The sequence below is a fragment of the Poecilia formosa genome, unplaced genomic scaffold (genome assembly GCF_000485575.1).
Source record: "Poecilia formosa unplaced genomic scaffold, Poecilia_formosa-5.1.2 Scaffold550, whole genome shotgun sequence".
Classification (NCBI taxonomy): Eukaryota; Metazoa; Chordata; class Actinopteri; order Cyprinodontiformes; family Poeciliidae; genus Poecilia; species Poecilia formosa.
In genome coordinates, this window is record NW_006800489.1 from 154,522 (window position 1) to 180,578 (window position 26,057).

The 26,057-nt window shown below is 39.6% G+C and overlaps 1 protein-coding gene across 1 annotated transcript; it reads right to left on the bottom strand.

Annotated features, from left to right (window-relative positions):
• Positions 1-303: 303 nt before the first annotated feature.
• On the bottom strand, positions 304-25,405 carry fstl1b (follistatin-like 1b). The gene is made up of 11 exons (XM_007540650.2): positions 25,194-25,405; positions 25,009-25,065; positions 8,809-8,910; positions 8,561-8,690; positions 7,604-7,636; positions 6,878-7,008; positions 5,106-5,224; positions 3,811-3,923; positions 3,076-3,186; positions 2,883-2,977; positions 304-1,585 (listed from the first exon to the last, which is right to left on the bottom strand). The coding sequence occupies exons 1-11, from the start codon at positions 25,194-25,196 to the stop codon at positions 1,544-1,546; spliced, it is 936 nt and encodes a 311-aa protein (XP_007540712.1). The 5' UTR covers positions 25,197-25,405; the 3' UTR covers positions 304-1,543.
• Positions 25,406-26,057: the final 652 nt, after the last annotated feature.

Here is a 26,057-nt window from a genome sequence, read left to right on the forward strand (position 1 = left end):
GCTTTATGTGACAAAATAGACTTCTGAAGGCAGTTGGTTGTGGTCGCAAGGTGTCATTTTTGGGGTTGAATAGAAATATATGCCTCAGATTTTGTATTGTGCACCAAGTTATATATGTTTGTACCAAAGAATCCGATAAAAGAGTGAAATGTGTGGTCCTAACATGAAAAAGTTTAAAGGGAATGAATACTTGTGTAAGGCACACACTAAGCTATTCATTTAATTCAAGCAATATTTATTCATTTATTTTCTTTTCTTTTTTCTTCTGGCAAAGCTCAAAACAAACAGAGAAAGTAGTGTTGTGGTGTAAGGGCTTTATTGGCATACATTCCTTACAGTCTGCATTTTTTGTGGAATAGAAAGATGTAGCTCACACCTAATAATGCAACATTCACACAATCGTCTATCAGACAGAGTTACAAAGCAGTGGTTTACTGCTAAACTTAAGCAGCACCCACTCTCATTCTTTTTAGAGGCTGATGCTGTTTGCAGGTCTAAGGCACTCGTGTGTATTGGTCGACACCTCAATTTAGATACAAATGAACACATAAAATAAAACCAACTACTCCAAGGTCACAACACACACTCACGCACTCACACAGTTTATTTGCACCCAGATAACTAGTACGTCTATGCTACTTCAGCTGAGGCTAGTCCTTCTGTTAGTGATTTTGAAAGCACAGGTATAGTGTTGTTGCTGGGTCCAGAGTAACGTTTTACCTGGATAACTTTGTACATCATTCATCAAAACACTTCTTCACGGCTTTGGTTTCAGTTCTCACCATGTAACACTCAGATCAGGTCTCCTTGAGGTGCAGCTCGTCGCAAAATAAAAAAAAATGTTCAAGCAACAAAAAAATAATAATAATAAAAAATAATAAAAAAATCACATGGTAATACAGGGTGGGTTTCAACACAAGCCAATAACACATTGCACTCCAAAGCTTCCCTTTTTCTTTTTTTTTTTTTTTTTGCTGAAAAACTATAATGAAAGCATAAAGTTACACATACAGTACTTCTGCTTTTTAGTAAACTAAGGGAAGATCGGAGGAAAGAAAGAAGTGCAATGGTTGTAGCGGTGGCCACTGTCTACGGCAACAAAGTCGCAAGTAGCCTTTACCTTCTTAAAAACCCTTAAACCAGGTGCCCTCATTTCAACAAGTTTAAGTTCCTACCTTTACCACCTTCAATAGCACAAACATATAAATCCCTAAAACAGCTGCTACTTCTTTCTTTTGTAGTAAATGTAAAAAATATATAAAGATAGTAGTAAAAGAAAAAAAAAAGCCCTGGGACTAGTGTTGGGGCGCAGTAATACAGTTGAACGTAACAGCATTGAGCAAAAGGCGATCTGTTTCCATTCAGAATGCCCTTGAAACAAACAGACACAGCAAACACTTAAACACCGCAAAAATGTAGAATAATTAACATATCGGGGAAACATAAAAAAAGTCAGTTAGATAAAACTTGTTCGCGAGGGAAGTCAAGTATTAAAGAAGGGCGATGGCACGCATCCTCTTCTTTTTTTTTTAAGTGTCCTCACTCAGACCTCTTTTGTGCTGGCCTTCATCTTCTCAACCGTTTCCTGCGTTTAAAGACAAAAATAACAAGAGAGACAAAAACAAAAATTGAGGTGGGTAGATCTGTGAAGACAGATTCAATTTATTCTCTCATAATGCAGTTTTTATCCATTCATCACGGGCAGGGATGCCATAATAAATCGGGGCTACATTTTTAGGTAGAATAATGGGCTCATTGGGACACTTAATTGTGTCCCATTTGAAACCGTTTACAGTCCCTTTTGATTGAAAGGGGTTCTGTAGGTTTTTGGAGCAACTAATGTGGTCAATCACACAACTCTAGTTTGGAGAAGACATGAGCTATTTGCAATATCAAACTTTCTTTGACATCTACATAGACAAAAGGTAACGTGTGCTACTTAGTAAATTTAGTCCAACTGTTAAAACTTGAAATCATAAAACAGAACAATTTTTCATTGGAATCAGTAAAAAAAAAAAAGAAAAGAAGGTCACACAAAGACAAAACCTGCCTCTGTCAGGGCTCTACGGCATTCATTTACCACTGCTCTACAACTTTTTTGGAAACACGATTATGTTTGAAAGGTGAGTCCCTCTGTCAGAAATGATTCCCTCAGAGTGACATCTGCTTGCTGTGGCCTTGCAAATCGTTCCTCTGTAGGGTACAGAGCACACGACCCAGCTGACTCAGCAAATGCCTCCAGTCAGATCGCCGGAGGCACCTTTTGAGAATCAGAAGATGATTTACACATGCAAGTAAGCACACACACCACCAACCCAGCTGAATAACATTAACATGGAATTAGTTAAGTGTAGTTTAGCATAGATTGTTACGCAAAACATCAGAAGGCCACAGGAGAAAAAGAAAGGCTAAGGATGATTTTTATCTGCTGTCTGTTATCTGTTTCATATATATGACCCAGTTTTATTGCTCTAATTGAGGTAGCATCGCTTTTTTTCCCCCCAAGTGTTTGATTTATCTTGATATACCTGTGGTGATAAAGCTACTGATAGTGAAATTCACCGCCTCACCAGTGTGTCAGGGTCACTTCATCTATTTTGTGCCAGCGGAGGGTTTGGATTCCTATGTTCTTTGTCCAGACACACACCAAGTTCAGAGTTCACAGAAGGCATATTTGCACACTTTTAGTCTGGTTCTGTGAGCAGCTCGTTTTTGAAGGACAGTCAAAACAACATTGGGTGAAAAAAAAGAAAAAAAAAAAACCCCAAGTAATGGAGATCATTTTGTTCCAGAGACGACTTGCAATTTTGATAAACATTGTCGCTCATCTGACTCATATACGTTATCAGTCAAAGAGCGATTTCCACATTGGAGATACAAACCTGGTGTTTGTTGAGCTCAGCCACGCGGAGGTTCCACTCCTCCTCCGTCATTTCTGCTTCAGCATCTGCTGACTCACCCACTGCCGCCTGTTTGTCTGGACAGATAAAACAGAAAAGGTCAAGAGGCATGTGTTAGGTAAAGCGGATACCTTGAATCGCTCCAACGATTCTTAGCAGCAAATCAGATCATTACCGCCGCAGGTCATCGCGGTGCAGACCCAGTTGCCGCACGCGCAGACGCAGCGGTTGCATTCAACCTGGGTCTCTGCCCCGTCCTCGAATGTCTCGTCTTCCAGGGCGCATTCTGCAAAAAAAAAAATAATGCACGGAGCGATGAGCCACGAGTACAGATTGTGAACGGCTGCAGAGGGATAGCAAAAAAAAAAAAGGCATTACAGATATCAGCTTCGACAAACACGACTTGTCAGCGTTTTAGGATGCCGTGTCATCTCGCAACCTTGCTGCAGAATCAAATTTTAGCTTAGTCATGAGTGGTCAGCAGATTTGGTGGCTAAATATGCAGGCCATAAAGTTTAGTGACATGATTATCACAGGATATAAAGCAAAAGCGGATCCAAAAACCTACAGAACTCCTTTCATCAGTGTGAGCGTGAGCAGAAGCCGGAGTTTTAAAATGCTTGTCAGCGAGCCAAAATATGTTTGCGTGCGTTTGCCCTTGAATCTGAAGTAGCCACAGGGATCAGTGCTCCCTCCATGCTGACTGAGTAATGCCTCCGCTTCCTGTGAACTTTATCCCACATACATCCGCACCAGATGACTGACCGAGCAGACGGCATTCCAGATTCTTGAGGAAAAGAAAACACGCACTGGAGGGCTTATTTTCAGAGTTATTTTTGGAATCTTCGGGGATTCAGTGTAGCTTTATGTTTTTTTTTTTGTTTTTTTTAAAGAATCTCTTTTAGCTCACTCTTCTCTGGTGGGTTGAAACCAGGCTTCAGACAGTTGAGGAACTCATCAAAGTTCAGCTTCCAGTCAGCGTTCTCATCAGAGAGCTCAATGAGGGCGTCGATGCAAAGGCTCCTGTATGAGAAACAAACAAGCACGCAAATATTAACATAATATTAGCTCTCACAGACGCATAACAACAGAGCCCTGGGAAAATAAGAAATGTGAAAATGTAATTATAGTATTTAGCAAAAGTGTTATTATATTACCACCACAAATGTTTATGTTTTATTGGGATTTATGTGATGGATCAGCAACAAGTACAGAGTTGTGAAATGATAGAAACTTGTCTATGATTTTATTTTTTTAAACAATTAAGAAATCTGATAGGTTTAGTGGGTGTTAATATTCAGACTCCTTTACTCTGAAAAGCCCAGATAAAATACAGTGAAACAAACGACCAGAAGAAATCACGTTGTTAATAAACCAGCAATCTGTGCATAATTTACTCTTAAAACAGTCGTCTGCTTCTTTAACTGAATCAACACTTTGTATAAACACATTTTGTTGTAATTACATACAGATCATTTGAGGTTTGTTTCTAAATCGAATTTCCAAAAAAAAAAAAAAAAAAAAAATCAGGCACAATGACTGAAGAGTTTCTATAAGCATATTTTTAAGCTGTGCTGCAGATTCTCAGCTAATCCTGCATTTAGGTCTGGACTTTGACTGGACCATCCCGACATGAATGTTCTCTAAATCATTCTTTGTGGGTTTGCCTTCATGTTTAGAGTTTTACTCCTGCTGGAAGGTTACTCTTGTTTGCTTTATTTATCTTCCCTTTGTTTCTCACTAACACAGTTGCTCCAGCAGTTTCCAGTTCATGACTTAAAGAAGCTTTCTGCAGCTGTGCTTCTCAGCCTTGCACTGTCTGTGTTTTGCAGCCAATGTTATTGTTATGCAACCTAATCAATCAAACCCAGAGCAGTTTGTAGTAATAAGACAAAATGTGAAACAGCTTAAGAGGAGTACATCATGCTGCAAGGCACTTTAGATGAGAAGGCTTTTATTGTGCAGCGTACAGATGCTGACGCCTCAGTAAGTGACTACATGTGGCCTTCTGTGCTGTTCGCTCCGGTTCTGACAGGTTTCATCAAGCTTTCTCAAACTAGCACCACGGCAAACACAATCTAGCTCAGAGTACCACTACGAGAGCGGATATTTGGCAACACCTGGAAAAAAGAAGTGTTGTTTCTGCCAACCCGACCTCACCGTACAGACTTATGTAAGCGTGCGAATCAACAAACGCCCACTGACCTGAGCAGCTTGTTGCTCTCCTGGTCTGCGTAGGACTGCAGCTCTCCAACCGACTCGTTGTGCTGGATGAATTTGAGCAGCTCGGAGGAGTCAAGCTGAGAATCGCCATTGTCGTACGACTGCAGAAACACGGATGAATGTAATGAATGTAACAGATGAAAGGGACAATCAAGAGCTACATGTGGCCCGGAGCAACCTGGGATGAGCCGCTTTGTGTCCATTTCTGAACATTTTCAGGCACTCGTGCTGTAATTCTGATTTGAAGTGAGCATGTAGCCCCTGAAAGCAGGTGCCTTATGTAAAAGCATGCCTCTTTTCATTTTCTTAAAGATGAGTGGGTTGAGGCTTTTTCTGAATAATACCGATTACTTGAATAAAACGTGATCTTTGCACCAAGACATTGTCAGCCAACAGAGAAGGTTTTGCTTTCCTGTTTCTGCAGGGCAACATAACCAGAACATAAACATCTAAAATCTGGTATTTTCATACGCTGTCGTTTCTTACTGTCCCAAATGAAATACGATTAACCTTTTCCTGTTTAGGTTAGTGAGTGTTACTAAAACCATTTCTATTAATTAAATTTCGAAAGTAACTAATTTACATAAACAAAGATTACTACGCCTTTAAACAATTCGGAAAAGCCCAGATGATAATCATGGCTTTGGAAGCCTCTGATAGATTAGCATAAGTTCCATCAAAGGTTCTGTGAGGCAGAGATGACATTATTTCGTTAAGAAACATCAGCATCAATACTTGGATAAAAAGAAAAGGCACAGAGAAACAAGTCACGCATTGACATGGGCTGAAAAGCTCCTCAGTAATAAATAAGGCTTTACTCCAAAAGCAACGTACAAAGTCAGATTACATTTTGCAAATGCACTCAGGGTCAAGTTCTTCAGTTCGGGAGACTGTCTGGTGCAGATGAAACGGTGACCATTTTTACATTTGAAGGAAAAAGTGGGAAGTTTGCTAGCCTTTGAATCCCAAACAAACAGTGAAGCACAGAGGTGGAAGAATCTTGTTTTAGGAGTGTTTGCTGCAGGAGGGACTGGTGCACTTCACAAAACAGGTAGCATCATGAGGAAACTCCAGTGACAGAAGGATATCAAAGACATCTACCCAAGTCAAACAATTTAAATTCAATTGTACCAAATACAAGGAAGATGTATGGAAAATGATGAATTGAAGTCACTTAAAGTCTTTCAATCATTTTTCTGCTTTTTAGCAAATAGAATTAATGTCTGTAAACCAAACGACAGATAAAACAAAAAAAAGTGTAAGTTTTGAAAGTTTAATGTCAGATCACAATAGATGTGTATCTAATTAGACTATTGATGTAAATATCAGGTTTTAATTCAATTCAAAATTTTACAAAAATGGCACTGGGACTCATTTTTCACCAGTCAGCCACCGTTAACACAATTAAAGCAACCAAATTTTAAAAAGATTTACCCAATCCAGATAAGAGAGTAAATCCTTTTTGTTTTTTCCAGGAGCCATCTGCTATTAAGCTTTAATGTAATTTAAGTCAGTTAATTAAGAGGCGGGAGGAGTAGGGGGGGGTGAGACCTCCTCTGCAGAACAGACGTCCTCATTACACTGAATTATAACCAGTGCTCACGTTTGAAAGGTCTGTAGCAAAAATAATTATATCCAGTCTGAGACGGCAATCGCAATCCGGGAGGTTGGAGAAAGGCAAACATTACGGCTGGGTATGAGAGACGCTTGAACAAACAGAGCAAGACCAGTGATGTGCACAAAAAAAAGCCCACCTTGAAGTATTTGAGGAGGATTTCAGAGAAGTTGGATCCCTTGGCAAACCAGCCGTCAGGGACGACTTCGGTCTGCAGCCACTGGATGACGCGACCCCTCAGCTCATTGCGGTCAGCAGCGTAGCACACCACTGCAGCAGAGGAAGCATTTCCAAAGGTCAAAAGGTTTAATAATCCATGTGAATAATAAATGCTATCTTGAAAGCATTTTCCCAGTTGACTTCTGTCCCACTCCATTAAACTTTAAACTAAAGGAATTGCATTTTACATACGAGGTCAAACTAAAATAAAGACCTTCTGTGAAATACTGTGTGTAGAAATATAAATCACATGGCTACAAAGAAATATTCCTGATTTTTGAAGAAAATCTTTTGAAGTAAAAAGCCTTCAAATTAATACATTTTATATTACACTACAGTAGCATAATCACACACAACTGTTTTGAGGATGAATATCCTCTTATTTTATGTTAAGTATTTTTATTTTATATTCATTATTTTATAGAAATCAGTTTTTACTTGGACAATAAAAGTTTTTTTTCTTCCCTTTTTAATCAAAAAAGGCAAATTTTGTTAATTATGATTGTATTGTAAAAGCAATAAGAACGGTAAAACAAGGGGGTAAATATTTTTTATGGGCATTGCAGTGTTTTTTGCTTTTTTTATGTTTTTACCAGGGAAGCCAATAAGTATGCAGTGCTCTGGATGCACACAAACACCAACTCACCTGGGCTGGCAGCTGCTTGGTCTGTTTTCTTTTCTAAAGATTGGGGAAAAAAACAAAACAGAAATAAACCACAAAACGTAAAGCAACATTGATGGAGATGAACTTTGTTGCAGCTGAACAATGAACAATGAACCATTAAGGTTAATTGGCCTCCTGAGTGACATAATGATCTTGGGAACCTACTTTGAATCGTCTGGCTCCGGTCAAGGTTCAGGTCGGCAGTAAAACAATGACGCAGTCGTGTGAGAAGCGAAAGGTTCACTCAAGATAAGATGCTGCTGTTTAATGTATTAATAGTAGAGTTAAGGCGTGATCCAGTGCAGCACTGTGTGGTAGCGGTTTATGTTTCACCACGAACTCATTCACCCCACATTATCAGGGCGAAGGATACCAGCCAGTTCAGAGGTCACACATGCTGCTCACCTCAATAACCATGTGCAACAATTATCTGCACCTGCACCATATTCAAAGTCTGCTGAAGAGTCTCTTGCCACCCTGACTATTATCTAACAAATATGTGTAGCATCATATATTAGGTACACAGTTGCACTTGTAAAATAGTGGACTGTTTTTTTTTGTTTTTTTGATGCTGTCACACTGACTTATTTGGAGAGAGCATTGACATTAAAGAGTGTTTCTTTTCTCATTACACAAAAATATGTGTCACCTTTAATTATTTTTAGATATATTTTTTAAACTTTAACACAGAAATTGGGTGAGCTTAGGAAAACATTTGAACTACAAATGAAACAATTAAAATATCGGAAATTGATTAGAGACCAGAAGGTCAAATCCTGAAACTCTATTTTAAAAGTCTGATAAATATTAGAGGCAGACACTCATGAATACTGATTCCTTTCAACAGAAGCAACTCTGAATGTGTTATTCATAGCTGCAGGGATCCACTTGTAGAGATTTAATGAGAAAACAACTAATCTGCTTTGCGCTGTTCTTTACCCCGACAATGTCCATCATGAGCCACTTGGATCTTCAGGCCGCTCAGACAAGCATCTCTGTGGAGCTCGCAGTGATTCCTGTAGGTCTTACCATTGCTGCCACACACTGACCTCTTATGGGGCTTGCAGCTCTGCAAAGTGAGAAATGAAGATATAAATAAAAACTAAGCAAAATTAAAAAAGATGAGGTTTGTATTTCGACTGTGTTTGCACATGGACGATTGACTCAAGCCGTGAGGCGGCGTTTACCTCAATGCAGAGGCAGCTGGGTTCCCCCTTTTCGTTGACTGCGCACTCTCTGCCGGCCCCGCAGAACACATTGGCACAAACTTTGCCCTTGCTCTGCAGCTCCTGCAATGAGAAACACGGAGCGGACACTTGAGAAATGCGTTCTGCATTCGCGCACTGGGTGGTGCTGTTGCTTTTGTAGGAAGACGCGACCGTGCCGAGGGCATTCAAACAAGATTAACGAGCACATTTTGCATTTGGGGAATAAAACACAGTGTCTTGTTTGGAGTGAGAGAGTGCTTTCACTTTGCTTTACAGGCTCTCTGAGATTAAACAACCTTTAAGAAGTCCAGAATAGAGCAATCCTACACATAGGATGCCTCGCTAAAGTAGTACAGTATACAGTATTTTAAAAATCCTTTCATTGTACAGATGTTCTCTACTTTGTGATGGTCTGTTGCATTAAATTCCTGATAAAATGCAGTGAAGTTTGTGCTTGTAAGAAGACAAAGTGTACAAAGTTCTAGGGGTGTGATTATCTCTGCCAGGCACTGTAAAACCGTTCTGTTTTCGTGAAAATAATACTAAAACACAAAAGGATTAGAACAACAGAGATCACTTGGATGAAACGCATTCACTCGTGTGCCCTGGGGTTTTCACTTGCATGAAGTTGCTCTCATTTTCTCATGTTTATTCCTTTCATTTGTTGTTTAAAGTCTTTGTTTCTGAACATTGCCAGCAGGCTAAAGAAATGAGGTCACCTCTGCTGCAGACCAGCCAATCACAAGACGCCATGCGGAGCCTCCAGAACTGTTTGTTGACCCCCGCTACCTCCTTCTCAGTGCGTCTTTGTATGTTTGTGGGCGTATTTAAGCTTACTTGTTTGTGTGCGTCTGCGTGTGTGAGTGTGTGTTTATGCAGGGTGTTTCCACATCTGGAGTCTGAGCTGTGTTTTCCTTCTCCCATACCCTGTGAAATCCTTTCTGCTCTGTTTGTCTCTAGACTCCACTCCCATTCCCCCCCCCGTTTCCCCACTTCTCCTCCCTAAGCGGCTGTTTCCTGAACGAACGAAGCAGAAAACTTGATGCTCCGACGACACGTGAGCTGGATCCCAAGTTTCCATGACTGAGAATTTATGACAGCCTAGTTTGGTATGTAGGACTGAAAAAAAAAAGAGTAGATTGTTGTCTCAGAGCAAAACGCAAAACGCTCTAACAACGAATGTAGACGGATGGATTCAGAGGCTGGAGAGGGTTTGACACGCAAACATCACCCTGTACCTTAAAACTGGTGAGAGGATTTGCCCATTTCCTTGTGTAGTTCGCACACACAAACTTGCACTCATAAGATGAGGTCATGGAAAATCTTCAAAGCGATTTGCGAGGCCCTAAAGCATATTGAACTATTGAGTTTGTTCGACACAGATGGGCCGGAGGCCTGTTGAAACCTGTGGAAACACTCACAGGTCATGAATAATGGAGGAGCTCCTCGGATGAAGCTGCTACAAACGTAGATGTGTGTCTGTCGGCCCGTTCCTCTCTGAGCAGAAGATCCCTGACATTTAGCTAATGAACATGGAGGCTTTTGATTATTCAAGTGGGTTGTTGCCATAGTGAGAACATGTGAGGTCTCTTGCTGGGGAGATTTTACAGAGCAGACCGTCAGGCGGCCCTGTCGATGTGACGGCAAAGTGTGGTCACAGCAAAAACGTTGGAGTTTAAGGCTGACACAAGTCTCTAGACGACAAAGAACAAAAACGACTGCAATCCGACATTCTCTAGACAAGGAAAGGTGGTCACAAATCTTGCCTGTTTAGATTTCACTGTGCATACAAGAACAAGGACATGGAGTTCTTTATGTCCACTACTGGATTCATGACAGTCTTAGTTTTGAGGGTGTATTTGAATGGTGATATTAAACCCTGTGAACACTGACATACTCCTAAACATCTGTCGTACAGTAAACATGGTGTTTATCAAGAAGGCCCTGGGTTTAAATCCTGACTGGCCTTTCTGCAGTTTGCATGTTCTCCCTGTGCCTGCATGGGTTTCCTCAGTGGTACTCCAACTTCCTCCCAGAGTTCAAAAATCATGTTAGGTCAACTGTGTGAATGCCTGTTGGTCTTGTGTTTGTTCCTCCCTGTGACGCCCTACTGACCTAGGGAGTACTTTGGGAGACACTGATCCTTAAGCAGGAATAAAAACATTATTTATGTGTAAATATGATTTTTTTCATAAGCGAGTTTAGTGATTATAATATAGGCATTAAAAATAAAGCTGTACACACAAAAGCTATAGTCACAAAAAATACTTTTAATAAAATTATCTAGCAACAAGATGTTAGTCTTACTATGTGCTGAATTTGTTAGTTTTCTTATTTTCTTAAATCAAGATAAAAATACATAAAGGTTGTTTTATTCTGATTATACCTCAAGAAACCAAAACATGAACCTTGAACAAGTTCATCTTTTAGTTTTAGATTAGAAAAACTTATTTTAGACCCGGAATAATTCCTAAGACGTTAGGAATTTTTTTTTTAGATCATATATTTATTTCAACAAAAAAAACACGACTATATTGCAGGCACATCGTTCCTTATAGCTCACTGTATTACTGCCACATATCAAGCTCGTTTTATAGCAATCACACTTCACTGCTAATAGTTTAATTTTACCAATGCCTCAGAATTTCCTGAGCAAATGAAACTCCAAGTTTGTCTTGGTAGCTGTGTAATAATAGAATTATCTCAAGATATTAATAAAGCTGAAAAATAACTAGTTAGAATTTATTTTAACCCTGAAATTATGACTGTGATGCTGGCAGATGGATTAAATAAAAAAACAACAACAAAAAACATCCATTACCAGCCTTCTTCTGCTATAGATCATCCCCGAGTGACAGCAATACTGCATGATGAAACCGACTGCAACACAATGACGACTGATTTTTGCACCAGAATCACAAGTGCTATTTAAAAAGACGCTTTCCTCTTAAAATAACAACACGTGGTGTGGAGAATCATCACGTCCAAATGTATGACACGATGCACAGTCGTGCTTCGGTTTATATCAGGCATGTCCAATTTTCAAACTATGCTATACTTTAAAATAAAAACAACAAAAAACGTAAAGCAAATAAGTGACTGTTCAAAGATGCACTTTGGACGACCTTTGAGCAAATTACAGTCGGCAAAGCTGCGAGCTGCATGAATGTTGGCACCAACTAAACTCCCAGCTAATAGCAGTTTGCTGTACTAGTGTTACTTTTTAAGGAGCAGAAAGACAAACAGGTGAACATAAGCTCTTGAAAACAAGTAAAATTTATGGGTGTTTATATTTTTCATCAAGGCTATGTTTCACCCTAACAATAACAAATGATGCAGGTACATTTATCCTAACTGTATAAATTAGCATAGATTTTAGCACAAGTAGGGACATTTGGCGCTTTTCTGTGTAAAATAAAAATAATTTTTCTAATTTGAAAATTTTTTTTTAAACTTCTGAATAAACACTCTGCTACAATGAAACAGTTTTATTTAATGGTATCCTATGAGAATCTCATACTTTGTCAAAAATTGCCTTCAGAAAATCTCTGCTCTCTCTTTACTACTCCCAGTCTCACCAGACAACCCTCTGGAAATGGTAATCTGAATTTTAGGCTTTTTCTTCAGCAACTCAAACTGGGATGTTAAATATTTCAATCTTAATGTTTCAATTTTTCCAAAGTAGATGTCTCTAAAGGTTTATCTTTCTTAGTTTTTACAATATCGGTATTAAATTAATCAGAGTGCTTGCAGAGAGGTGCGTGGTTTCACTCAGTGGGAAATAAAAATCATTGACACCTCCCTACTTCACCTACAGACATTGGAGCCTTCAATCTTCTCCTACCCAGTTGTACAGAGGCAAATACTTTAAAAAAAAGATTAATAAATGAAGAATGTAGGGGAGAATCTATTAGTGCAAATGTGACAAAGATCTTCCATAAACATTATTTTGTAAGATATTCTTGAAAGCATTAGTATTAGCTCAATCATCAGCAGAGCAGACCCTGCAAAGAAAGCACAGAGGCAGACAGTTTTAACTACAGGGACTCTGCTACTTCACTCAGTAAATCGTGCTCTCCTCCCATTTAATGTTAATCATAAAGACTGTTGCTCAGTGGATCATAAAAACAATAAAACGAGTCCTTCATAAAGCAAAACCCCCTTGTGCTAATTACTGACTGCACACATAAAGTGCATTGCTGATTTTTCTCAGTTCTGCCACTTTTTAGCGTAAGCAGCAAGAAACTATTTAAAGGCTCTAAGTAGATTAAAATATAAAAAAGTTTCTTTTTATTTTTATACCCAGTGAAACTCCCCAAGAGAGCTTAGAAATGAGACAAGGGAGGAGAATAAGTGAGCTGGAAAAAAAAAAGAGAAAGAAATGGAAGCTGTGATGGGAATATCAATTTCAGTTCTGCCCATATATGAAGCTTAGGAAGGCTTGAGCAAAATATCCTGCTCTGCTGATGAAGATGGAGACAGTGAAACATATGAGGATAAACAAATGTGGTGAGAAAGCCTTTCGTGTATTCTAATATTTTTAGACACGTATACACGAGACAGAGTTACAGTCCAGGTTGGCGCACGTTCTGTGCATCCATGTGTGTCTGAAGGCAGCCGATCAATGTTTCTGTCCTGAGGAAGTGACTCTACAGATGTCACGAATTCAGCCCCACAATGCACCCTGCCTATCATTAGCACAGAAAACATTGATATTGTGACTGTAAGCATCCGGCAGCTCCAGCAAACATGATAATGATAATGATAAAATAAGCTCATTAAATGCTGAGAGAAGCTTTTACGTTGATAATGGAGAGACTCATTTAATCAACTTAAACAGTTTTCTTTTGGCTTTGCCAGCAGCTTGCTGTAATTTAACAAAAGACACTGCAACAAAAATTCAGCTTGTTGCTTTTGTGCACAGTTTAGTAAAGCATCCATATCAATTTAACTATTAAAACACTAACTTGCCCTTGATTTTATTTTGATATTGCATGATAGACCATCTGAGAGTGGTGTGTCCTTTTGGAAAATAAACCAAAATGATATATGTTTTTTTTTTTTTATCTAAAAAGTGTGGCAAACATTTTAATTCAGTCCCTTTACTCAGGAATACTCAGAAATGCATTGAAATTGCTCTGTGTGTGGCAGAAAAATAGCCCTGAAAACTGCATTTGTGTCACAAAACATGGTGGTGGCATCATCATGCTGTGGAGATATTCTTCAGAAGGGGACAGAGTTAATGGCAAGTTGGATGGAGCTAAATATAATATAAATATAATGTAATCAACAGGCAACATTAAACATGCAGCAAATAATGCAATCAAATTATTAGAACTTTTCTATGGATTTGAGTGGTCCAGTCAAAACCCAGATCTCAATCTGTTGAGCATTCCTTAAGTGTAGTTCTGACACTTGTTGGGTCAGCTGACTATGAAACATGACAGACTCTGACCATGCAAACCAAATAGCTCTAATTATCCTCCTGCTGGAAGGACATATGTTCTGGTGCTACACAGTCCGTTTTAAAGCAGTGGACTATAAGAAGATTAGAGAAAATTACTTCAAATTCAATCAGTCGTCAGACTGGGTTTGAAACATCTCAAGGTGACACAAAGTTATGCAGTGTATTATGGAAACATCCAGCAGAGTTGACTCTCTTTCATACCCCAGGAGATCAGGTATGAAAAGACCAAAATAATGAAGTGGAGAAAATGGCAAAAATGACCAGCATACAACCCACTCACCCACACAGAACTCCAGTTTTTCACGTTGTGCCTGTTATTTCAAGCTATCGCTTTTTAAAATTTTGTGGTTTTGGATGTTTTTCATGCCCGACCCTTTTTCTTAAAAATAAAAAAAAAGAGAGAACTTTTTGTCATGGGGTCATATCTGCCAGAAAAAACACTTTGCACATCCAAAATAAATATTCTATATTCACTTTATTCACTTTGCACATGTAAAGTAATTTTCTATATTCTGCTTTACTGAAACATGGTGAGATGACTCAGATAAAAAAAATATCTACCGGGACGTGAGAGCTTGCTTGGCTTAGTCATTGTTGTTTTTAAACTCTGAAATTGCCCTAGAGGAGATCAGAACTAGACAAGTGAAAACAGAATGTGATATAAAATGATAAGTTAGCATAAAATTATATTTACTTCTACCAGAGGCTTGAATAATTTTAAAGATTATTAGTCCCTGATTAATGAAGATTAATTATTTAAAAACTAATAATTCCAGCAATCCTTAAAGTCGTAAACTTCCAAGAAAAACAAATATGCAATGGTTACATTCATGGGTACAGAATGAAACATTAACTTGTGAAGGGAATTAATAATTTTACTGCTTGTATTTTTTTTTTCAAAAATAAAAGATTACGCCTATCACAGCTAAAATGAATAATTTTATCACAAAGGAAATTAATTTCTGATTTGGACAGGAATAAACATGCAACCTGGAGTTTCCCAACTATACAGTCAATTTAAAAAGAAAGTGAACCCTCTGCTGGGTGGCAGCGCATAAATGACCCGGTTTTAATCAAATTCTTACACTATCAATATGTAGGCTCAAGTGTCAAAAACCACAACGTTCATATTCCACTGAGTCATAATTCAATAAACAAAGACGAAACTAAAACTTTATGTCTGCAAAAAAACACACACATACTAAAAACCTAAATACATGAAAATCATGAATGTATACTTTTATTTTTTAAACCATGTTTTTAACCATGTTTAAAAAAAAACTGAAGTGGAAAAAAGAGACAAATAAAATGAAAAAAAGAGATTAACTCAGGCAGGAGTTGGGAGAATGAGAACATTGGGTGGGGGTCGCATTCCTGAGCAATGTTTTGCCTCAACTGATGTCCAAAACCGTTCGTCTTGATCCAAAAACTCCTCCGAATCTGGGTCAGATGCTGAGGAAGTGCCTCCGCTCTCCCCCTCTCCAACATTTCCCGTTATTCCCCTTCAGCTCTGAACAATCCAACGCTAGACAGCTTTAGGAGACGTTTGCTCACGCTAACGGAGAACGGGACATTTTAGGGTTAAGCCTGAGCAACGCAAAAGATGCATTAAGACCTCCTTCTCACTTCTCCTGAAGCAGAATTTACCAGAAGTGAAATAGAGCACAGCCAGAAAAAAAAAATTACTTCACACCCTCTGAACTACATTCCAGTTTTCTCCTTTAAGGAATTTATGCGAGTTGTGGCCTAATCCATCACACATGGGAGAAACATGACAAGATTATCATCCGCTCTAGTTAGTAGTTATTACGGAGAGATGTGGCTCAATAATTTACATCCCCACCCTCCCAAACGCTCAGGACCTGAATCTAATCAACTTTATCTGCACTCGACTCACTTTTTCTGTACCAGGGAGCCACTTGAGAACCGACGTACAGTAAAAATCTTTAATCAAACCCCAAAATGACAGAATCCACTGGCACGCTTCCCACGGGCTCAAACTCCTGGTGAGCGTTTGTTGGATTAAACGACAACTGACTGGCAGTTTACAGCGGAAAATACAGGGTATGTCCTTGAATTAATGAGGTCAAAGACTTGAGGGCATTGCGTGATCTCAGCGGGGGATCTCTGCCTTTCTCTCCTGGGTGCGCTAGGTTTGAGATTGAGCCGACAGAAACAAAAGGATGACCGATTTATACTCCTTCGGTCTTCTCGGTTCTTTCTTCGGTGTGAAAGGAATGCACCAACGGACAGAATGATGTCACCTCAGTCTGCAGTCTGTTATTTTACACCCACCCAAGTCTCTGCCTTTTTTTTTTTTTTCAGAGCCGAAACCTGGTGACTGAACCTAGAAAGAAAAAGTCAGAAACTGAAACAAGAATTGAGAGAAAGAGCCATAACGTGGTAAAACTGGAAACAAAGACAGGCTAAACAAAACGGGAAATAAGTCACAGTCTGGGGTGAGCTACATCTGCAAGCAGTTAAAACGTCACCAGGACATAAGAAAGATCCCTACCCCCAGCCCTGTTCACCCTCCTGTTCGTCAGCTGTCCCTTCTTTCCATATATGCTGTATTTCACCCAAAAAACCTACATCTCTCTCTCTTTCACCAGCCGACCAACTGTTTCAATCTCTACTTTGTCCCCCTGCAACCTCAATGGACTTCTGCTCTGGTCAGAGCCTTTTTTTACGCTACAAGGAAGGTGAAGTGAGGGTTAAGGGAAGGGAGGGCTTAGGCTCAGACTGCAACCCAAGGAATGAACAGACTGTCTACCCTCCTCTCTGAGGCCAATATGAGGGGCTAATGGCTAGAACATGTCTGTAATGGGAAAAGACCCGGCTTACAGGCTGCAGGGTGGATTTAAAAGTTGTGTTGGCCTGCGAGGATGAATCACACCACACATTCACTGGCTCTAATATCCACAGCAGTTTATTGCCAGTTTCCAAAATCCAGTTTTTAAACCAGGAAATACAGACTTCCAAAGTAAAACAGGGTTCAGTGTTTTTAAAACAAATGATTAAACGAAACATTTATCTTAAACTAATACTAGCTTTAGTAGTACAGCTAGCGTTACGAAAATATATAAGTACCTACGATGTAGGTTTGAGGTCAGCGACCTCTTGAATGGAACTGTCCTGCAACCTTTGGATGGATCCCACACACCTGAATCAAAAGGCTGAGATACCTCCTTAGTAGTCAGCAAATTTTTCAAGGTCTTGGTCATTAAACATTCATTTGATTCAAGGTGTGTTAGATCAGAGATCCATCCAAAAGTTTCAGGGCAGTGCCACTCGAGGACGAAAGTTGCAGATCCCTGAAGAAGCACCTTACCATTAACTCTGAGATTTACAGAAGACTGAAAATTCACAACAAATAACTATCATTATTTGTTCTTAAGTTATAGGCTCTTAAGTTTAATGAAAGGCTTCCTGTTATCTGTTGTTTTGCTCTCTCAAACTGAATGAAATGTCTCAATGTCTCACGAGTAGGTAGTGCAAATATATTTATTATTCAATTTCAAATCTGCCTCCAGACTATTTAAAAAAATTAAGTAATCATCAGAAATGTATTTTTCAATAAAATGTCTCTGCTTTGGAAACATGCCCTTATTTTGAAATTATTTTTGTTGTATGTTTATCAAATCGCACCCTGATGCCGCAGTAATTGTGTCAATGTTTTTAGTTTGTAGATACTCCGATCCCCCTCTCCGGAGCAGGACACAGGTCAAACTTTGTTCAGGAGTGACTCAAAACACACAATCAGCTGACCCTCCAAACTCTCCAGAACCCAGTTTGATGGCGTCTCAAGCATCCCTGAGAGTTCGGCCTAATCCCACAAACATCACGCCCCAAAGCATCTGTTCAGAACGCCACAGTAGCCACACAACCTATCAGTGCTGCTTTGTTAAACAAGGACAGGGGGAAGGGATTCTACTTTGTCCTGTGTACACAGAAACTAAAGTAATTAAAATGCTTGACATTTTAGTGTGAAAAGAAAAATACTTGCAGTCAGCATTGTTGGCAGATAACACACAAAGCACAAGCCTGAGCAAATGAAAAATTAACACCTCCCTGCAGCTCCTCAGCATTGTTCTACAGAAGAGTGGCTAAAAGAAACTTTGACTATTACTAACATGGTGCGCTGTCATTACATAAAAGGTCTAAGACAGCTCAAATCTTACACACTTTTTGAAAAAGATACAGAATTTTTCACATACCACTACTACGACTATTATCTTAGTGCTTTGATGGCAGTAACTTTAACATTAATAATACATAAAAACACAAAAGAAGAACATCTTGAGCACGGCCACAGATAATCCCAACACAAAAGCAGCTCATGCTTTTTGTGGCCAGAGTTTACCGCTTCCTTTGACTGTTATGTTTTTCAGCAAGTTTAAAGTTTAATATTGGCAGCATCAGGAAAAAGCAAGAAGCAGGAAGGTAGAGGAGACCCTCACTCTTTGGTGGATTGTGGAGCAGAACACATTGGAGTGCGCATGTGAAGTAAGCCTGTGTGTTATTGTTGTTTGCCGCAGGCTACTTGGACTTTAATGGAAACGTTTTCACATTAAAGTCCTTTGAAGACTAAAATTTAAAATAAAATGGTAGTTATTTTAGAATTCATATTTATAAATATATCAGTATTATGTTTGATATAAGACTTTGCGTGTGTGAATGAAATTTAAAGAGGGAGACGATGTGGTTTAACGTGGTAGACTAACACAATGTAACACTTAATTTGTAGAAACAAAGAAAAAAAAAATATGAAGTGCATTTGTATCAATATTCTGGGATATCCTTTTTACTGGGATATCCCAGAATAAAGTCCAATAAACTGCCTTGAGAAGACTCTATTTACTGATATTTAAATGAAGTTAAATAGAGAAGACTCTATTTACTGATTATTAAATAAAGTTAAATAGAGAAGACTACACCGAAGATTTTGTCCAACAAGCAAAACCATTGTGTGACAGCGATTAAAAACTGAACATAATCTTGAATACACCTTCCAAACCGTGATTATGGTGGTGGCAGCATCATGCTTTGGGGTTGCACTTCTGCAGCAGGAACGGAATAACTGGTCAGAGGTTGAGGGAAGATGGATGGCAGCTCCGTACAGAGTGATCAAAGAAGAAAGCCTCTACTAACGACTTGGGGCAGGACCACAACTCTAAACATGCAGCCAGAGCTACAATTAAATGGTTTATATTAATGTGGCACTATGGTCTAGTCAAAGTACAAACTAAAATACAATTGAGAACACTGATGTTACCTCTGATCTGACTGAGCTTGAGCTATTTTGCAAAGAATAAAGGGGTAAAAGTTTTGTGTTAAGAAGTGAAAAGCTGGTAGAAAACAATGGAAGGTGGTTCTACAAAAGTTTAACTTAGAGGGTTTAATGTCAATGCTTGCCAAACATTTCTGACTTTTCCTTTTAAAACCAGAACAGGCCTATGTGAACTGAGCTTAAAAATCACACATGACTAATTATGTCCCTTCTGGATTATATTTAAAGGTGTCAAAGTAAAGGCTGCATAGTTTTTATGTGTGAAAAATGTGAAAACCATGTATCCTTTCATTCCATTTCACAACTCTGCCCTACTTCGGCCTGGCTCGCCATGTAAAAATCCCACTAAAAACAGTAAAGTGTGTGGTTGTCAAAAAAAAAAGATAAATTCAAGAGTTTTGGTTCCTTTTCAAGACACTGAATATATAATGACCCAGTAACTGTAAATAGCTACTAAGAGGTTCAGAACATTATCACAAAGTGGAAAAAGAAATTTGGCTAGGGGGATTTAATGTCTTTTTTTTTTTCTCTACCTCAGATTTTTTTTTTTGTGATATTGTTCATGTTAGCTGAGTTTCTTCACACTAGAGCTCACCATCCTGTATAAATATATACTGAATGTGTCTCAGCTGGCCTTGTTTTTATCTCTCCAGCAAAGTTATTGTGCTTTTTCTTACGCGGTCTGTCATTTGAGTGCATACATATATGTGATTGTGTTAATTTCTGAGCGAAGCTCCAGTGAGTACAGAGTGCTCATAATGATAAGACACCAGTACAGCTGGTAAGCTAAATAAGGACTCGTTTCAAGTCAAGCCAAGAAGAGGAGAACAGATACTGCAGGGACACGACACAAAGCGCCAACCCACCTTTTTTCCCTCTTCACACAGCCAAACCTTACCTCACTCCCCTCCTCCCCCACACCCCCTCGTGATAATTGCCTGACAATGGCTCCGTCTCCTCTCTGTTTTACATCAGGCTATCTCACCGGCTGCCCTGCACAATCCCTGCTCGGGATCCATGACCGACTGTTGAGCTCCAGTAATTAGAGCAGGCTGTTACAGGGAGAGGACACGGCGTCCCTCTAATGCTCATGTTCTGTCCACCTGGGCAGATATTTTTAGCCCACCTTGAATGAGCAAGAACAAGCATCAACATGTAAGCAATGTTGGGCGCCCATACCAGGAGCAACAACTCAATTAGGCCTGCTGGAGAGCTAGAACCACTGAAACAGTCAGTTTCAATTCTTCTTTGTCCTTGTCGACGGCAGTGGAGAGTGGAGAATGTGCGCTTTCCTTATTGGGCGTACTTCCTGCTGAAATCTGTTTTTTTTTTCATTCCAGAGCGCCGATAACAAAATTAACCACTGTGTCATTCCACCCCAGTTTCCTTCCACCCAACACAATCACACTGCATGCCATAAAAACAGTAATCCAAACATTTCTCTCCCTCTATTTATGCGCGAGTGTGTGCGCGCACACGTCCCCCGAGGCTGCAAACTCTTATGACTTTCCCTTTCCCTGCATCTCACCTCCTTTACATATCAGACTCCCGGTGTGCTTTAGTAAAACATCAACATTTTATCCATGAGATGCATATCTCTCTTCCAGCCTGCAGACAAACACACACACACACACACACACACACACACACACACACACGCACACACACACACACACACACGCACGCACACGCATACAGACAGCTTCGCATGAGGCCCGACCCTGGCCACCCAACCACGCTGCATTCTGAGCAGCTTATCTTCAAACGCAGCAATTTCTCACCTCCAGAAGCAAACAGCCATTCTCCTTGATAACAAATGAAGAGGTTGTGTCCTCAGTTGAATAGCCTATGCTCATGGCAGTAAATAAAAACATCAATCAATGCAAAGAAAATTGTGTTTTCATCCATTATTCAAGACTGTTTTTTTTTTCTACTTCACATTCTGGAAATGTAACACCTATAACTCATAACAACCCTGAAAACTCCCCCCACCCCTTTATTCTGAGGGGACTTTGCTCCAACTTGCTGACCTCTTTCGGACAGCACGCTGGTATGTCAGCTCAAGCTATTCCCACGGCAGTCAACAGGCCATATATTATCAAGGTAATTACCTCTGCAGAATGGATGCCTTTCTAATACCTCCCCATTTGCTATGTTCAGTACAGCCGGCTTCTTCATGCTCCGTCTCCTCCGTGCCATACCTCACAGGACACAAGCATGGATCCAATAAAGACAAACACAGAGTCGCATTCAGCAGCCCAGCCGGCAAGAGACAGAAGGAGCAGTGGAAGGTCAGGAGGGAGGGCAACCATGCCAGGCGTCGAGCAAGGCTGTTGCAGCATGTAGTCACTAATTGCCATTTGCAAAATAAGACTATAGCAGCCACTGCAAGAATCTGAAATGTCTCTAATTAGGTAAATGTTCGGCAATTATTCCTTCTTCCTGTAACTGTGCATTTGAACAAAACAGTCAGCACAGAGCCAGGTGTTGAAACAGCTGTGTGCTTCGATGGTATCGCCATCGAGTGCCAACTGGAGGGTGTGGATTTGTACTTCTTCGAGGAATGTGTTGGAAAAACACAACTCATTTTCGTGTTAAGAGTTTGGTAACAAGATCCACACTGTTTGCACCCAAGTACGATAATTGAAAGCTAGTGAGAAGAAACAGAATCGGAAAATGCTGTTGTCTTATAGGTTGTTTACTTTTTTTCATGGGAAGCTGGAACTAAGCTGCAAAGGAATTACCAACCAAGATGTAGGTTCTGGCTTTCGGGAAGTTTACAGAAGTGATGCCCGCAACATCTGTTGGTACTTTTATTCCATGGCAACATATGACTTTGGTGAAGTACGTGTAAGATGTTATTGTGGGTCTAGGAAATGAAGGTGGGTCCTTTAACCTTGACATCCTGTTATGATACCAACGTGGCAAAAGTCGGTGGTAAAAGCATTGAAAAAAATTCAACAATGGCTGCACAACATCATGTGCTATTCAATAATGTAAGTGAAAGTTCTGATGACATTAGGACATTTGGATCACCACATACTGTACAGTTTCTGCCTGAAATCCACCAGAGGGTTCATCTAGGAGCTGTAGCCGATTTTGGAAATCCCACACAGGGACGCTATCATTTCAGTGGAGATGTCTCATTCGACAGCAGTTGTAAATAGTTTGAACCTCCCTCTGGTGTGCCCTGGATGTCTGGAGAGAACCACAACGCTGGAAGGCAATTTATCTTCTGAATATTTGTCACATCTTCTCTGCAACTCACTTTGTCTTATTTCTTCGATATCTAGTATGTAAACGAACTTAGCGAGCAAGATTTCTACATGGTTTTCATATCAAGCTTCAAGACTTTTTATTGTTTCCCCAGAATTTCAATACATTATGAGATTATTTTTACAGCATCAATAAAAATCTTGGAAACTATGATTGGATGGATGGATGGATGGATGGATGGATGGATGGATGGATGGATGGATGGATGGATGGATTAAACACCTGTAAATATTCTTCAATCAACCATTTGGGACACATACACCCAACTTCCAGGAAATGTTAGTTTGGTTTTAGTTGCTCTTTTTTGCAATGTAACACTTTAAAGATTTATTTTTTGCCCATTGCAATTCCACTTCCTAGCACTGATGCTGAAATGAGTCTTATTTGCACTCTAGACTCTGTCGAAAAGTGAATGTTTGTGAATGTCGAAAAGTGAAGTTATGTTTTAATCAGAAATTAAAACATAACTTGCATTTAAAACAATAAATAAAAATGTATAGGGTTGCTCCAAATGAACAAAAATAAATGGAAATTTTCAAAAATAGCACTTCTGACAACCAAGTGACTGGAGTTTTTCAGATGACAGGAAAGACAGATTTGGCTGCATGAACACATTCATGGTAGCTAAATCCACAAACAGTAAATGTGTGAAAATAACAGAACCACCACCCATCACTGTTATTAAGCTATCACTTTAAAATTTCACTTGCCAACCTACTAACAGCACGACAGTTAATACCTTAACGTTTACTGTCATTGTGAAAAAAATATATTTATCATTAAAGGAATTAGTTGTCCAATGATAATAACAATAAAGTATAGTTGGTTATGTTTGCAAACCCAAAAAACTATTTTTATTATTTGTATAGATTTGCTGTTTAAACCACCCCTCTATTGGATCCTTGAGCTCATCAACGATGTGCTTATGCTTCAAAATGTGATTGAACGCTACTATTACCTACTGCCTACGTTACTCTGAGGATGAAGTACCTATTTTGATATTGGGTAAGTTTCTAAGGCTCTGACTTTTATAAACTGATTGATTTATAGCTAGAAATAGCAATAAAACTTTAATCACTGTTGATTTATAATCACAATAAATCCCACAACCCTTGTGATTAAAACATAAGTAATTATCACTGTTCCCTAATGTAGTTTCCAGCTGAGCAGATAGCCTGACCAGTGAACTTATTACGCTTGTGAAATTCGACAACAGCGGATACTGCTCTGCAGGAAAAAAGCAGGTTTACTTGAAAGCTACGATTAAATTAGCGTTTAAGTAAATCTTACAGATAATATAATTCTAGCCCTAATGATCCAGTAAGTACATTAGTTATGTCTGTTTCAATTAAAAGCAATTGCAAATAATAACATGTATTTTTCTGTGTGTAAATACAGTAATACCTTACGTATTATCTTACCGATACCCATGCTGATCCTCGCCTCATTGAAACTATACCCATCCTGTTTTTTCACGTGGTCCCATCAGGCCTCCTAACGGTACATTACCTCTGTGTGTTTACTCAAAGGTTCTACGGCTTAGCGCCGCAGTGTGATACCCAGAAGGTGAGTTTTCTCACAGCTCATTAACATGAAATACATGCTGTTTGGCATACTAGTACAACACAGTGCTGGTGTGCCCTCAGAACAGCTGGCAGCTGGTTTCACAGCAAAACATCCTACAATATTGATAAAGAAGCCCAAGAAGCCATTAGAGAGCCGTCCATCCTTCGATCCTAGTATAAAGCTGAATGCTGTCACTTTGTTGGACTCGTAGAGGGTTTTTCAGAGATGACTGTTGGACAGCTGACCATAGGAGGAGTGTGGCTCACAGCCAAAACAAGAAGGATCATTTTTTTCTCCCCTCAGTTGCACAATTATCAGAATGTCTGTAATAAAAGGCGCTCCCAGTGGTAATTTAGCTAAACCATTAGAGATTGATCACAGTTGTGGTTTTATTGTCCCTCTTGTAGAGAAACACAGATTAAATCTCGCCTAATAATATTTGGACACATTCCAACCTTTTCCAGATGTGTGGACAAGGCCCGGATGTCTTACTTCATGGACCGTTACAAAAGTGGCCAATACAAACTTACAAGCGTCATTTTACAATAATAATAAAAAAAGTTGAAATTCTAAAACTTACCTCTGCTTGACAGAGAGCCACGGCCAGCAGAAGGAGTACAGCGACGCTTCTCAACATCTGGAAGCAAAAGGAGAAAGTGAGGTTTTGGTTTGGTGGATGAGAGAAACGGTACAACGAACGCGTCTTCCCCCCCCCCTCCCGCGTTTTCCAAAGCGAAAACTTGAGGAAAATCTTTGTTCCCCTACCATTTCGATCAAACAACAAAGCGGCCCCGCTCAGGAAGGAAAAAGCGGTGCTGGTCGGAGTATTTTATCCGGATGGAGTCGTTGCTGGAGATCCGCGGTTCGAAGAAATTTGAGGAGAGCCGAGGAATTCCTGCCAGTCCGTCCGTCTCCTCCTCCTCTCTCTCCGCTGCGGCCAATGGGAACACCCGGAGCCCTCCGAGGAGGGGAGCAGAGAAAACTGAGGAGGGGGAGGCAGCAGAGAAACCGTGGGCTCACTGGCGACTGCGTGGGTATTGTTCTCCGACTAATTTGGCCTGCGTTAAGATGCGCATTATTTCTATTTGAATACTTCGCTGCGGATTGTTGAAGAAAAGAGAGGAGGAATCAAGATTAAATGGGTAGCAAAAAGCAGCTGATTGGAAAAATAAAACTATTTGGACGGATCAAAAGTTTGTTGAACCTCACAGAAATACGTCTCTGGTACGGAGATGTTTATGATTTAACTTTAACGCAAACATGGTTCCAATTAAACCAGCCCAATAGATTTCCAACCTATTTAACTTTAATGCAAATATGGTTCCAATTAAGCCAACCCAATAGACATAAAAAAGCAAGGCAGACTCATAATAGCGTAACACTGACAGGCTCAGATTTTGGTAGGGGCAAAATGGCGCATTGCCCAAGGGGGCCTGTGGGCAACAAGGAGCCTAAGGGGGAAACATATCAGTCATCTACACTCAACACATTTTCTGTGGCTTATATGTCAGTTCAGTGGGGAAAAGCATATTGTCCACATCATTGAATGACAATTATGCAGTTCATTGCAGCTGGCTAATGAAGCTGCAGATTTTAAAAGATTCAGATTTTAGCTTAAATTCTGGTTTC

What these genes read in the sequence shown, in the direction of transcription:
- fstl1b (XM_007540650.2), bottom strand. An exon ending in TCCTCCTCAAATACTTCAAG is followed by an intron (nt 5,225 to 6,877) that starts GTGGGCTTTTTT and finishes GTGTTTCTGCAG; the next exon opens with TCGTACGACAATGGCGATTC. An exon ending in TTTCAACCCACCAGAGAAGA is followed by an intron (nt 3,187 to 3,810) that starts GTGAGCTAAAAG and finishes TTTTTTTTGCAG; the next exon opens with AATGCGCCCTGGAAGACGAG.